Raw genomic sequence first — 14169 nt, 5'->3', positions numbered from 1 at the left:
TCTCTAAGAAACAAAGAAAGAGGTTGTCCCTCTCTCTGACCTCTCCCTGCTGTGATCAGTCCTTTTTAGGAAATGGTCTCTGATTCCAGACGCTGTACCCCAATGTAGAGAGAGCTATCACTCTTATACATCTCCCTTCACTCTCCCTATCTGACACCATGTAGAGAGCTATCACTCTTATACATCTCCCTTCACTCTCCCTATCTGACACCATGTAGAGAGCTATCACTCTTATACATCTCCATTCACTCTCCCTGTCTGACACCATGTATGCTCTAAGTATCCTCATGTTCCAATATCTATATATTGCACCGCTCTTCTCTTCACCATCTCTTCCATCTCCCTTTCTTTCTCTTTCTCTCCCAGTCTTATCCCACCTAACCTTTCCTGTTCCAAGCCTTCTTTTCTCTATCCCTGGCCTGTTTCTTCCTAACATCATGCTGAACAGCTTAGTCGGCACTCAAGCTGAACACAGTATAAACAAACCCTTGGCAGGAGAGAGAAGGGTAATACTCCTCCACTGAATCCCTCCCCTCACTCCTGTTGTCCCTCTTCCTCTCTCCCTGCCTCACTGTCAGTTATAAAATAAGCTGTGTGCTGGCAGTCAGGGTTAGTGTGCCCTGTCAGAAAGACTTAGTATCAGCAGTTAAAGAATCCAGCCAGCCAATACCTCTCCCACCCTCCCACCATACTCGTCTGATTTAAAATGTTTTGTAGTCTTTCCTTATCACATACCTATATCTCCAGGAGTGTTGAGAAAGGGCCCTGCCAAAGATCCCAAAGTTCTCCTGAAATGACCAACTGGCAGCAGCAGGGAAGGATGGCAAAGAGAGTTGGATTTCATTTAAACTAGGCCTTATCAAATTGTCGTCACATGCGCCAAATACAACAGGTGATGACCTTACTTACGAGTCCCTAAACAGTGCAGTTTCAAAAAAATATGGATAAGAATAGATGTTACTATGCTGCATATTAGTTCTGTACTTTATCATCCAGACTGTACAAATCATATTGAGAGTAGCCTACAGCAACTGTTTTAACCTCAATGTATATACTGGTATAGAAATAATCCACAAAATCCCAGTCTAACTATACTGAACAAAAATATAAAACATGCAACAATTTCAAAGATTTTACTGAGTTACAGTTCATAAGGAAATCAATCAATTGAAATAAATTCTTCAGGCCCTAATCTATGGATTTCACATGACTGGGCAGAGGCCCAGCCAATCAGAATGAGTTTTCCCCCACAAAAGGGCATTATTACAGACAGAAGTACTCCTGTCCAGGTGGCTTGTTTCAGACAATCCCACAGGTAAAGCCAGATGAGGTTCTGGACTGGCATGGTTACACGTCTGTGTTTGAGGCCATACTGCCAAATCCTCTAAAAACAGCATTGGAGGCAGCTCATGGTAGAGAAATGAATATTAAATTCTGGCAACGGTGCTGATGGACATTCCTGCAGTCAGCATGACAGTTGCACACTCCCTCAAAACTTGACTTGTGGCATTGTGTTGTGACAAAACTGCACATTTTAAAGTGGCCTTGTCTCCAGCACAAGGTGCACCTGTGTAATCAGCTCCTTTATATGCCACACCTGTCAGGTGGAAGGATTATCTTGGCAAAGTAGAAATGCTAACAGTGCTGTCAACAAATTTGTGCACAAAATAAGAAATAAGCTTTGAAAATTTCTGTGAGCTTTTATTTCAGCTCATGAAACATTGGACCAACACTTTACAATGTTGAGTTTATATTGGTCGTTGTAGTCATTTTGCAGTGTAGATCTTTGGTATCAACGTGTCGTAAAGAATGAGAAGCATTTTTTCAAATTAAACTGAACTTTATTTCAGAATCAACATACAAGAATTAAAGAGCTCTTGAAAGGTGGCCTAACATCTTTATTATTGACAGCATCTTACTGCATCTTTCCCAGTACAAACCAAACATTTAGACTTATTACCATCAGAGTGCAGTTTTAAAAGCAGTATCTAAATGAAATGTCTGGTTCTTTATGTAGCCATGTCTAGTCGACATATTCAATAAAACATGATTTTACAGACTTGTCACTAGGTTTGTGTGTAGGAGTATGTTTTATAGTCCCCGTTTTAGTCCAGTTTGGCCTTACATTTTTTTGGTTTAGTCTCTCCTGTTTGAGTTAGAGAGCTTCTGTCTTCAGTGACTGGCCCAGAGAGGGAGGAATGTACTGAGGTGTGGGATGACAGGGCATTGTCATGGTTTTAGGGGTTGTTGTTTAGGATCTGCCTGGGTCGCCCATACCCTGTCATGCCAGCCTGAGATGCCCCCTTATTGGTGCCCATCTGCAGGCCGATGACGCTCTTGCCTTCATTCAGCTGGTCCTCTGAGAAATCACGTCTGTTCTCCATTGATTTCCTGCAGACAGAAACCATCATGTACACCACACTACATTTATAGTCACTGTTCATATTGTAAGCAAATGTTTCCCTTTGAGATCAGTTTAATGACAGGACAAAAATGAGGTTCTGACTCACTTATGGAACCAGTTGGGGTCGCCACGGTAAGTCCCATCGTCCCTGGTGACAGCCAGGTTTCCCAGGGCCATTAGGGTCCTCTGGACAGCAGCCAGGTCTTTCCCTACAGACATGAATACACAGTAGACATTAATACAACACATCAAGACACTTTAGTAAGAGGGACTGCAACTACTGTCTAGCATATTCTATGATACAATGAATGTAGCTCCTTTAGACATGGTGAATAAGCAGCAATAGTATTTTAAATGCTCTAAATAGCATGCTAGTTGAACTGAGGATAGAAGTGATTTGTGTATTTGGTGTAATGTGGGAGGGTACAGCTGACGGCAGCTGGCTGGATGTACATACCCTCCCAGAGGTCGACTGTCTGGAACATGTCAGTCTTGGTGATGCCGTACTTCTCAGCCGCATTGAGGAACTGGGAGATCTGCTCCATCTGTTTGAAGGCCATGCCTGAGCTCTGGATCTTCCTGATGGGCTTGTTCCCACTGGACAGGCTGTTGATCAGCTCACACAGTACCTGGAGAGGGGGAGACAGGGAGAGGGTAAAAGTATTCACTACCTGTGCAAGACTGGCAGACAAATTCAAGCAGACATCTACCTTCACACACAGATATACTCCCCCCACAAGGTATGAGAAAGAGGCACTCACACATCCGTCCTTGAGCCAGTTCTGCCAACCGGTCTTTCCTGCCTCAGGTTGGCCCACTCCGGCTCCACACTGGGCGATGATCCACTCGGTCAGCCTCTCCTCCAGATCCTGGTCATACTTCTTATCGATCTTACTCTGCACCTCACGGCTCAGACCGTAGGAGGGACCTTTGTTTGCCATGACTGTTCCTGCAAGGAGAGATATTGTTTCAGATAGGGCAGGCAAACATTGGTGTGTTTTCTTTGTTGTAGGTGGTATTGACCATCCCATACACTTGACTTATATAAAAGCTAACATAAAAGGTAAAGACAAAGTATCTAAGACATAGTGTAAAATAATTGGCCTTACTCTAACCCATAGTGGTATGATTTATTAGGATCCCCATTAGCTGCTGCTTAATTCCTGGGGTCCAAACAATCACAACAAAACAACAGCCTACATAATAAATAACATCTATCAATCAATCGTTCAAGATTTTACTTCTTAAACAGCTTTAAAAATGTATAAACTGTTCAAAGGTATCATATATACATTAAACACGCATTTCCAGAACGAGTTAAAACCCTAATACATTGGCAGCTTAAAACCATGGCTCACCTGGGTTACAATACAACCAACTGAAAACAATTGGGGCACACCTATTTGAAATGGCAGGTGACCTAATTACCAGGGATAAAATCAGCTGTGTCAGTTAGCCACATCATTACTGCTTAGCCATTAGAAATAAAGAAATAATTAAACACATGACCACAATTTGCTGTAGAGGTTTGATATGGTGGACAAGTAAACGTAGAACTGTGGAAGTGACTGAATAAATACATACACAAAACACAACTTGCTCTTAAATAAATAACTTGAAGAAATATATATACTCTGAGTAAATATGATAAACCAGAAATGTTTGTAGGTGAGGAGCAACTTCCTCACATAGAGAATTCCATGAATACAGTGATAGGTTGTCTATATGTGTAACAGTGGCAGTGTAACTATTTTTGGTTTTGTCTTGGCTCAACAGGGACACTTAATAGATGGAACAGCACTCACATTCATGTCCCTGCCCTGCCGACACCCTCAAAACTGGCCCTGAACCAACACAAATAGGTCCGTAATCAGAGTCTGATGATCTCTTTCTCTGTCTGTGTGTGTCTGTGTGCAAATATATTTGTCAGGCACTCTGATCTGATCTGGAGTTCAGAACTTATAACAGAGAGCCTAAATGCCTACCAACTTGAAGACTACTATGCTAGGGAGGCACATAGTAGTGGGGTCTCCTGAGTGGCGCAGCGGTCTAAGGCACTGCATCTCAGTGCTAGAGGCGTCACCACACACCCTGGTTCGATCCCGGGCTGTATCACAACCGGCCATGATCGGGAGTTCCATAGGACGGCGCAGAATTGGGTAGGTTGTCATTGTGAATAAGGATTTGTTCTTAACTGATTTTGCCTGGTTAAATAAAAATAAAAGAAAAAATAAACATGGCCATAGTACAGACCACAAGATGGAGACTTCAAATCTAGACCTAATTCTTGGACTGTAGAATCGAAAAGTCTCAGTGCCTGTGCTGGTATCTTGAATCATAACTATCGCTGAACATCTCAGAGCTGAGGGTCAAAGGTTAATGTCATCTCTCTGTGAGCCTGCTGCTCTCATTGGCTCCTAGCTGCTTCCTGTCCTCCCCGGCCACACCCTGCTGTCTACATCCTGTTTGGCTTAGTCCTCCCAGCTGGCTCTCCTCTGTCACTTCCTTCCTTTCTCACTGGGGTAGCTGTTACAGTTAACCTTCATAGACGTGCTCACTCTGTTATGTGTTTTGACTCTTCTGCGTATTAGTGCCCAACAAAGGACACTGTGGCAAGCGGCAAACCCTATGGCCCAGTCCATACTATGCAACGTCTGTAAATGCACAGAGCATAATGCTAGCTAGATGAGATTGTTGGGCTAAATGTCTACATCCACAATTACCTTATGCTCTTACTGTATGTCTCAAAGTGAGGCATACTAAATATCCCCTCAGAACAGGACATTGTTCAAAAGATGACTCATGTTGCTGCATGGTGAGTAAAACATATAAGAGATATTAGTAAGAGATATTATCAGGAGCAGCTAGAATTAACAGCAACATGCTCCTCCCCTCTCCTCTTTACTTGCCTCAAAAGTAAACATTCAGGTTGAGTTATCAATCCACATTGATTCATGCTATCACAATAGTATTCAATCAGGTCTTGTGGCTGTATAGCAGTGGAGGCTGCTAAGAGGGGGACGGCTCATAAGAATGGCTAGAATGGATCAAATGGAGTGGCGAACACATACAATATAAACCACGTGTTTGATACCATTCCACTCATTCCGCTCCAGCCATTACCAGAAGCACGTCCTCCCCAATTAAGGTGCCACCAACCTCCTGTGCTGTATAGGGGTATCAACGTGCAAAAGAAAAGGACAAGCAATTTAATACTGGCTTAATACTGTGTTTGGAAAGGAGGTGGAGGCACTGCTTGACTGCATGTGTCAATGTCAGTGTGTGTGTGTAGGAGCATAGTTGTATATGAAGACAGGCCCAATAGGACACTGTAGCATGCAGGTACACGTCTGTTTTTTCATAGATCTTGTAAGTGATGTTTGAAATGGCACTGGCAAGACAGACTACAGTGAAACTGGAGAGCACATTCTCTTCCTTAAGCACCTCAATGCTCTGCTTCCTGTTTTTGTGCAGAGTGAGAGAAACATCTGTGAGAGATCCTCTATGATCTCTCTGGCCTTAGCAACGACACACACACACAAACACAAAGATTGATTGTGTCTAAAATAGAATCCAAGACAGAATTTCAGATTGGCCATGCTTGCATATTATTTGTGCAATCCATTGTGTTAATAATTCTGTTTTGGCCGGGCCACAACTATCTTGGTTCTTTCACAAGAGGTTTGACAATGTTACTCAATATGAGTGGTTGCGTGCACTGCCGTACTGTTTGTGACAGTTGTTAGCATTTATTGATGTTGGTCAGCTCTAACACAGAGAAAGCATTACTTCCTAATCCTAATTCACTAGCTGTCATCCAGTAGCTAATGACTCCCAGACCAGAGCTATTAGAGCTAATAGCTAATAGTTCCATGTCAGTGTCTCTCCTCACCCAGAGAAAAGCAGAGCAGTGTAGGGTTATTACTACATATGTTATATGGGATGTAGAGGAAGGACCTGTTGTTCTCTTATCTGTCAGCCTAGTTATGTCACAACCAGAGTTTGTAACAGGATGCGACACTCAAATGAGTATGATATGTTACGTTTGGTCTGGTTAGATAAGACGAAAGGTTACTTAAAGCTGTAATATGTAACTTTTGGGGCGATATGAGTATTAGATCTGTCATTCTCATTGAAAACAAGTCTAAGAAGCGGTAGATTGGTTCTATGTGCTCTATTTCTATGCTTCCCTTTTTCTAGTTTATTTTTGCATCTTTTACCTTCGGGTTTTGTACACCAGCTTCAAACAGCTGAAAATACAATATTTTCAGGTCATGGGAAATATATTTCACAGTGGTTTAGATGGTACAATGATTCTCTATACTATACTTGCTTGTTTTGTCACATAAACTGAAATTAGGTAAACTATTAGAATTGTAGCAACCAGGAAATGGAGGAGCGATTATATTTAGTTTTGCTGAATTTTTTCGCCTTCTGTAAGTTTAAGAAATATTGCCTAATGTCTTGTCATTCTGTTACCAAAAACCCAGATGTCTTTAAAATGTTTTCTAATATTTCTCCCTCATGATGAGGGAGGGTAATGAAGTTAAACATAATTAACAAGTATAGGTAGACCTACTAATTCCTTAGTATTTTTACTGATAACATTTGGTTTATGATTTATTAAGTGATTAAAACACATCATTCTGTTATCAAATCAAACATCAGTAACAGAATGACTGCAACTGAAATGGCTACAAGGGAAGTTCATAGTAGTTACAAACCACAGTTGGGTGACCTGCTACTGTCCTCCCTTCCACTGGCATACTGTTATGTTCAGCTCATAACTGTTTTCTGTCTCTTTCTGTCGTCTGGTGGTCCAAGCAAGAGTGTGAAAACAGTCTGGACAACCCCTCCCTCCCTCTTTAATTCTCTCTTGTCTCTCTCTTTCTCTGCAGTTAACATCACCTCTCCTGGCTCTTACTGACACCTACCCATGAGCCCCCTCTCTTTCCATTTACTGTGACCAGCCCACACTGTAATCACCCTCTCAGCACCGACCGACACCAGGAGTCCATGGAAGTTGAAAAGTAGTGCTAGTTAAAATTTGGTCAGTCCAAATCTGAACCAATCTGTTTCACAAGTTTGGACAGCACAGTAAAGAAAAGTAAAGTATAGATCAGTACATTAGTAGAGTTTAGTACAGTACAGTAGAGCACACCAGAGTAGAGTGCAGTATAATTGACTGGGGTGTAGTGTACTGTACTTTACTGTAGTGTACTGTACTATGCTTTGCTGTGCTGTACTCTACTCTACTGTGCTCTACTGTGATGTCCAAACTTGTGAAACATAGACGTCTATGATTGGTTCAGGTTTGGTTTTGCTTGGTGGCGGAGCTCATTAGAATACTAGGCAGTGTGTAGAATAATACCCAAACATGCAACGGATTATTTTACATTTTTCTAACTTTGTGTACTTATTCAGCCACCTAAGCCATACTGTTCACTCTGCTACCGTCCAGCAAACGGTACCGGAGCATCGGCTTTCAGATCAACAGAGATAGCTTCTACCCCAAGCCATAAGAATGCTAAATAGACATAAAACTGCTAAATACAGTGCCTTCGAAAAGTATTCATACCCCTTGACTTATTCCACATTCTTGTGTTACAGCCTGAATTCAAAATAGATTCAATATTTGTTTTCTCACCCATCTACACACTATAGCCCATAATGACAAAGTGGAAACCTGTTTTTAGAAATGTTTGCAAATGTATTGAACATGAAATTCAGAAATATCTAATTTACATAAATATTCACACACCTGAGTCAATACTTTGAAGAGGCACTTTTGGCAGCTGTGAGTCTTTCTGGGTAAGTCTCTAAGAGTTTTCTACATCTGTATCTTTGTAGAGACTGGGTGTATTGCTACACCATCCAAAGTGTCATTAATAACTTCACCATGCTTAAAAGGATATTCAATGTCTGTTTTTTAAAATCCATCTACCAATAGGGGACCTTCTTTGCGAGGCATTGGAAAACCTTCCTGGTCTTTGTGGTTGAATCTGTGTTTGAAATTCACTGCTCGACTGAGGGACCTTACATATAATTGCATGTGTGGGGTACAGAGATGAGGTAGTCATTCAAAAATCATTTTAAACACTATTATTGCACATAGAGTCCATGTAACTTATTTTGTGACTTGTTAAGCAAATTTATACTCCTGAATTTATTTAGGCTTGTCATAACAAAGGGGTTGAATATTTATTGACTCAAGACCTTTCAGCTTTTCATTTTTAATGAATTTAAAACCATTTCTAAAAACATAATTCCACTTCAACATTATTGCGTGTAGGCCAGCGACAAAAACATCTCAATGTAATCCATTTTAAATTCATGCTGTAACACAACAAAATGTGGAAAAAGTCAAGGGATGTGAATACTTTAGGAAGGCACTGTAGTTAATTCAATGGTTACCCGGACTATCTGCATTGACTCTATCTTGCACTGACTATATGCACACTCACAAGACTATATATACACACTATACAGTATACACACTCACTCACACACACTACACTGACACTCTCACACAAAAACCACACACATTCACATACTGTACACTACATATGGACAGACGCGCATACCGACACATGCAAATACACACACATACACTCTTTCACACTCATCATATGCTGCTGCTGATCTGTTCTTTATTCTTACTCGTATTTTTATATATCCTGATGCCTAGTCACTTTACCCTGACTTTATGTACATATCTACCTCAAATACCTTATTATTATCTATCCTGATGCCTAGTCACTTTACCCTGACTTTATGTACATATCTACCTCAAATACCTTATTATTATCTATCCTGATGCCTAGTCACTTTACCCTGACTTTATGTACATATCTACCTCAAATACCTTATTATTATCTATCCTGATGCCTAGTCACTTTACCCTGCCTTCATGTACATATCTACCTCAAATACCTTATTATTATCTATCCTGATGCCTAGTCACTTTAACCTGACTTTATGTACATATCTATCACAAATACCTCGTACCCCTGCACATAGATCTGGTACTCCCTGTATATAGCTTCATTCTTGTGTATTGTATTCCTCTTATTTATTTATTTTTTACTCTGCATCGTTGGGAAGGGCTTGTAATCAAGCATTTCACGGTACAGTCTGCACCCGTTGCATTCGGAGCATGTGATAAATAACATTTGATTCAGGATACATCACCATGAAGACAATGACATTCATAATTCTGTATAGTACAGGTCAGGGACCCATGATGTCATTCTGTTAACGGGTGTTTATCCACTTCACTTACAGTAGTTCAATAACCAGAATAGATTTTTCTCAAATTCAAGGTGTAGTATCATAGCTGACACCCAATTCTGTCTGCAGACATCGTTGAATCTTAATTCAGAGTAGATATTTAACAGAGTTTTTGGAAAATGTGATCACATAAAAAACTGAGGGAGATTTTACCGTCACTCTGTTGCCAAACTGTACATCCGCACTGTTCTTCGAGTAAATGTGTTTTTGGAAAATTTTCTGTGGAAATTGTTAAAAGTTGTCCTTTTGCATAGAGTTGTATGGTTTGTTTAACTTTGCAATCAATGGTTTTTGTTTGGCATAAATTTAAAGTGAAAAGTCGGAGTCTCCATGTCATTCTCTTACCATGGAATTGCACAACAACAACTCTTGTAAATATCATCATAAATACCAGATTCTGCTCTAGCCAATCTGAAGGGCTGTTTCTCAATCTGATGATCTGCCTCAGAGCACTGTTTTAGCATGCCCAGAGACGATCCGCCTTCAGCTCAGTACAGTAGTGATGGACATTCCGAGTATTTTCAGTGAGCCGGCTCATTTGTCTCCGTTCAAAAAGAGACGTTAATTTGGCTCCTAACCGGGTCTTCGTTCAGTAGCACTTAAACATGTACCTGAAACCATGAAAAAACTGCAAATGTAAAGCCTACATAGTTGCCTGCCATTATGTCAGGTTGTGATGTGAGTTCATACACATTTTTACCTGACCAAATTATTAGATGGCCTGCCATTCTTTCTACACACTCCAAAAATGTGTTTGGACCAGAAAAAGGCTCTCTCCTCACTATCTATTGTTCCTGCAGTGAGGAATGACATTCGTCAGATAATATTTTTATAACTTATCTGCAGATAATCGTTATCTGGACCTCAAAAAGCTGTAGTAACAGAATGCAAATCAGGGAGCCAAATGAACGACTTTTCATGCAATTCGGTTCCCGACGTTCAAAAAGAACCGCTTGTTTGCGATTGACGCATCACTAGTACAGGCGTACAGGCACACATCACTGGCTGGATCAGGCCTTCTCAACATGGAGGCTCTTGATTGGCTGATGTTATTGGCTGTTATGGGTTAAGGGCAGGGGCAGTTAGATTACTACAGATACCCCTAACCTTCCCAAACCTCACTCAAACCTTATAGAAAGTTTCTAACAGGTTCTATAAACTGTGTGAAAAGCCTTGGGTTAAACCTGTGTGCTGCGTCAAAGAACCGGAATACATCCATGTGTGATTGAGAGTTCATAAATTTGTTTACTGCACTTTTCCCCAGGAAGGGAAAAGAGGAAGGAGAGGAGGGCTGCTAGCATAGTCTGCTATTGTATACTCATGGAGTGGGAGGAGGGGGACAGGATAGAGCTGTTGGCTCCTGACAAGGCCAAGCCTTCTGCTACAGGCTCAGACCAGGCTTCTCAAAACAACAGTCTGCCCTTACTCAGCCTGTAAAGCCATTTGTACTTCCTATTACCCAATATGTGTTCTGTGTCCTCATTCAAACATGGCTCATTCATTGCCGTTACAGGTGACTTTATTACAGTGATGTGAAACAGAGTGTGAAAGCTACTGGGGTTACTGCACAAAAGAGCCATCATTCAATGTTTCCAAAGCAACTTGTAAATGTCATGTCACAGTGTTTTCAGGGAATACACTTAAACATCCCTCACATATAAGGTTTGACTCCCACACCACAGCTACACTAATGTCTGGTACCGGCAGATAGACAGGAAATTAAGAGGAACCATGTATTACAGAACACTCTCTGACCGCATGTTGAGATAGATAACCCTTTCTCCATCTCAAAGATACAGTACATACATCATGAGAAAGAAAGCCCCTATATCATTCCATGAATTTGTCTTGCATGGAGCTGCCCGTTTTAAAAAGGGGTGTAGCTAGTGTGTGCAGCCAGGTCACCCGTGATACAAGTCAGTATTCAACGTCAATCCATGTCTGAGGACGTTGGGAGATGACGTGGAAACTGGCCACTAGGGCCAACAGTGAGCATTGGTTTCTGTTTGACATTCATTTTAAAGTGAAAAATCTGAGTCACAGCATCATTCTGTTATTGTGGAATTAATTAATTAATTAGATACATGCCATGCAGAGACGGAGTGAGAGAGGGCAGGATGTGCGTGAGTCAGGGAAGACCATCTTCCTCAGTGAATTTCATAAAAATAATAATATTGAAACATTAAAAAGTTATAATTTTTAGATAAAACTATGCTAAATATATTCACGTCACCAAATAATGGATTAAAACACACTTTTTTGCAATGAAAGTCTACAGTAGCCTCAACAGCACTCTGTAGGGTAGCACCATGGTGTAGCCGGAGGACAGCTAGCTTCCATCCTCCTCTGGGTACATTGACTTCAATACAAAACCTAGGAGGCTCATGGTTCTCACCCCCTTCCATAGGCTTACACAGAAATTATGACAACTTCAAGGGGACGTCCTCCAACCTATCAAAGCTCTTGCAGCATGAACCCAATTTGTAAGTCGCTCTGGATAAGAGCGTCTGCTAAATGACGTAAATGTAAATGTAACTGACATGTTGTCCATCCAATCAAAGGATCAGCGAATGAATCTAGTACTGAAAGCATAAGCTACAGCTAGCTAGCACTGCAGTGCATAGCATGTGGTGAGTAGTTGACTCAAAGAGAGAGAAAGACAATAGTTGAACAGTTTTGAACAACTTAATGCCTTCAAAAATTAAGGAGAAGCAGCCCGCTGGTGTATCTGCTTACCGACTGTACTGCATGATTGTAGTAGGCTTACTAACTCGTTAGTTCTATTAGCTATGTTGACTATGATTTTACTTTAGGTAATATGGTGACAACAATGTAGGCTGTGTGTAGCGGTTATGAGATGGTTTGTCTTGGAAAGGTTTTTTCGCCTGGTCACATTCATTGAAGTCCACAGGTGAAGGGAAAGGGTGAGAGGAGGAGAGCGCGTAGATGTGAGAAGGAATACAACGTGGCTGCCATGAAAGTGATATGTGTTTACATGTGATCAGGGGTGTATTCATTCTGCTAATTCTGTTGAAAAATGTTTCTAAATGGAAGCAAACGGAAAAAAAACGGGGATAAACATACCTGAATTTGTCCAATAGAAACTCTTGTTTGCAACTGTTGGACTAATGGTTACACCCTAGACAAGCTAGATGCAGGCAAGAGTGTACAAGGCAGTATTGAATGTGTCACTGTCTGTCACCTCAAATCTTTCTCTCGAAATGTGTGCACCTGCTGTATGTTGTAAACTTTCATTCATAAGCTAGGTTGTAGCAACCTCGTGATGGAATTAGGGAAAAGTTTAGTATCATGTAGTAGCCTAAACTAATCAATGTTACATTGAGCTGGGTGAATGGAATATGAATGACAGTCATCCAATATGCTGTAATAGAAATAAGGCCATACTCATTAAAAGAAAAATCCTCGCTCATCTTAAACGGTACCGACCGCCACTGGTGTGTGTGTGTGTGTGTGTGTGTGTGTGTATGTGTGTGTGTGTGTGTGTGTGTGTGTGTGTGTGTGTGTGTGTGTGTGTGTGTGTGTGTGTGTGTGTGTGTGTGTGTGTGTGTGTGTGTGTGTGTGTGTGTGTGTGTGTGTGTTTAGAGGCTGAATATAAAAAAGATGAAGGTGTACCCCATGTGAGTATGTCTACAGCCTTTTCGCCCTCTCTCTCATCCATGTAATCCTAAAATAGACTGTCCAAAACTATAGAACGCTGTCAGTAGCAACTTACCAAGCATGCTAGAGAAAGTACTAGACTCCATTTTGACAATGTCTGATACACCAGGAAATGTAACAGTATGAATAAGAGACGAATGTGTTAAGAAGGAGCCAGGTATGTACTTACAGTGTTTAGTTGGGAGCAGCTTTAGTTGTTCTGATGCGTGCAAGTGGCTTTGGGCCTGTGTTTCTGTGAGCTGGTGTAAAATAGTTCCTCTCTTCTCCTTTGCAACAGAGTACAGAGTCTGCTCTCAGGGAGTGCCGGCTTAAAAAGAACAAACACGTTTGTCTTAAATGACTTCACCACATTCAAGAGAAAAAGCGAGTGAGAGAGAAAGAGGGAGGAGAGGACAGAAGGGGAGGAGGAAACCACAGCCTTAAAAGGATATGGACTTTTTTCTCTAGATTTTTCTATGAGCTTCTAGTACTCTTATTTCATTCTATGACACATCTTTTTATTTTCTCTTATCTTTTCACCCCTGTAAGTGTACCTCCTTATTTGGGAGAAGGACAGGGAGTGAGAGGGCCGCTACCAAAGGGGTTGGTTTGGTCAGCTTGAGGAATTCTCCAAATATCTCCATCTACCACTTTGTCTAGAGAACAGACGGAGGGAGGGAGAGAGGGAAGGAGGGATGAATGAGGAATAAAGTAGAGAGTACGGTGGTTTAGGGGGACCAGGGGGAGGGAGATGCTTTCCGTAATTAGAGAGCATAAGGAAGGAGGCGCTTCTAGGGGGAAGTTGACTTTATTGCCTC

At 41.3% G+C, this 14169-nt stretch overlaps 1 protein-coding gene across 2 annotated transcripts; it reads right to left on the bottom strand.

Moving 5' to 3' along the window:
• Nucleotides 1-1819: 1819 nt before the first annotated feature.
• Nucleotides 1820-13815, bottom strand: tagl2 (Transgelin-2). Of its 2 annotated transcripts, none has more exons than XM_014196595.3 (5): nt 13542-13815; nt 3166-3353; nt 2862-3033; nt 2511-2613; nt 1820-2391 (listed from the first exon to the last, which is right to left on the bottom strand). In XM_014196595.3, exons 2-5 carry the CDS (start codon nt 3343-3345, stop codon nt 2238-2240), a joined length of 609 nt encoding a protein of 202 aa, XP_014052070.1. In that variant the 5' UTR covers nt 3346-3353; nt 13542-13815; the 3' UTR covers nt 1820-2237.
• Nucleotides 13816-14169: the final 354 nt, after the last annotated feature.

Source organism: Salmo salar, chromosome 04 (genome assembly GCF_965601325.2).
Source record: "Salmo salar chromosome 04, fSalSal1, whole genome shotgun sequence".
NCBI classification, from domain to species: domain Eukaryota; kingdom Metazoa; phylum Chordata; class Actinopteri; order Salmoniformes; family Salmonidae; genus Salmo; species Salmo salar.
Note: the sequence above shows the minus strand (reverse complement) of the source record. Positions and strands in the feature narration are given on the sequence as shown.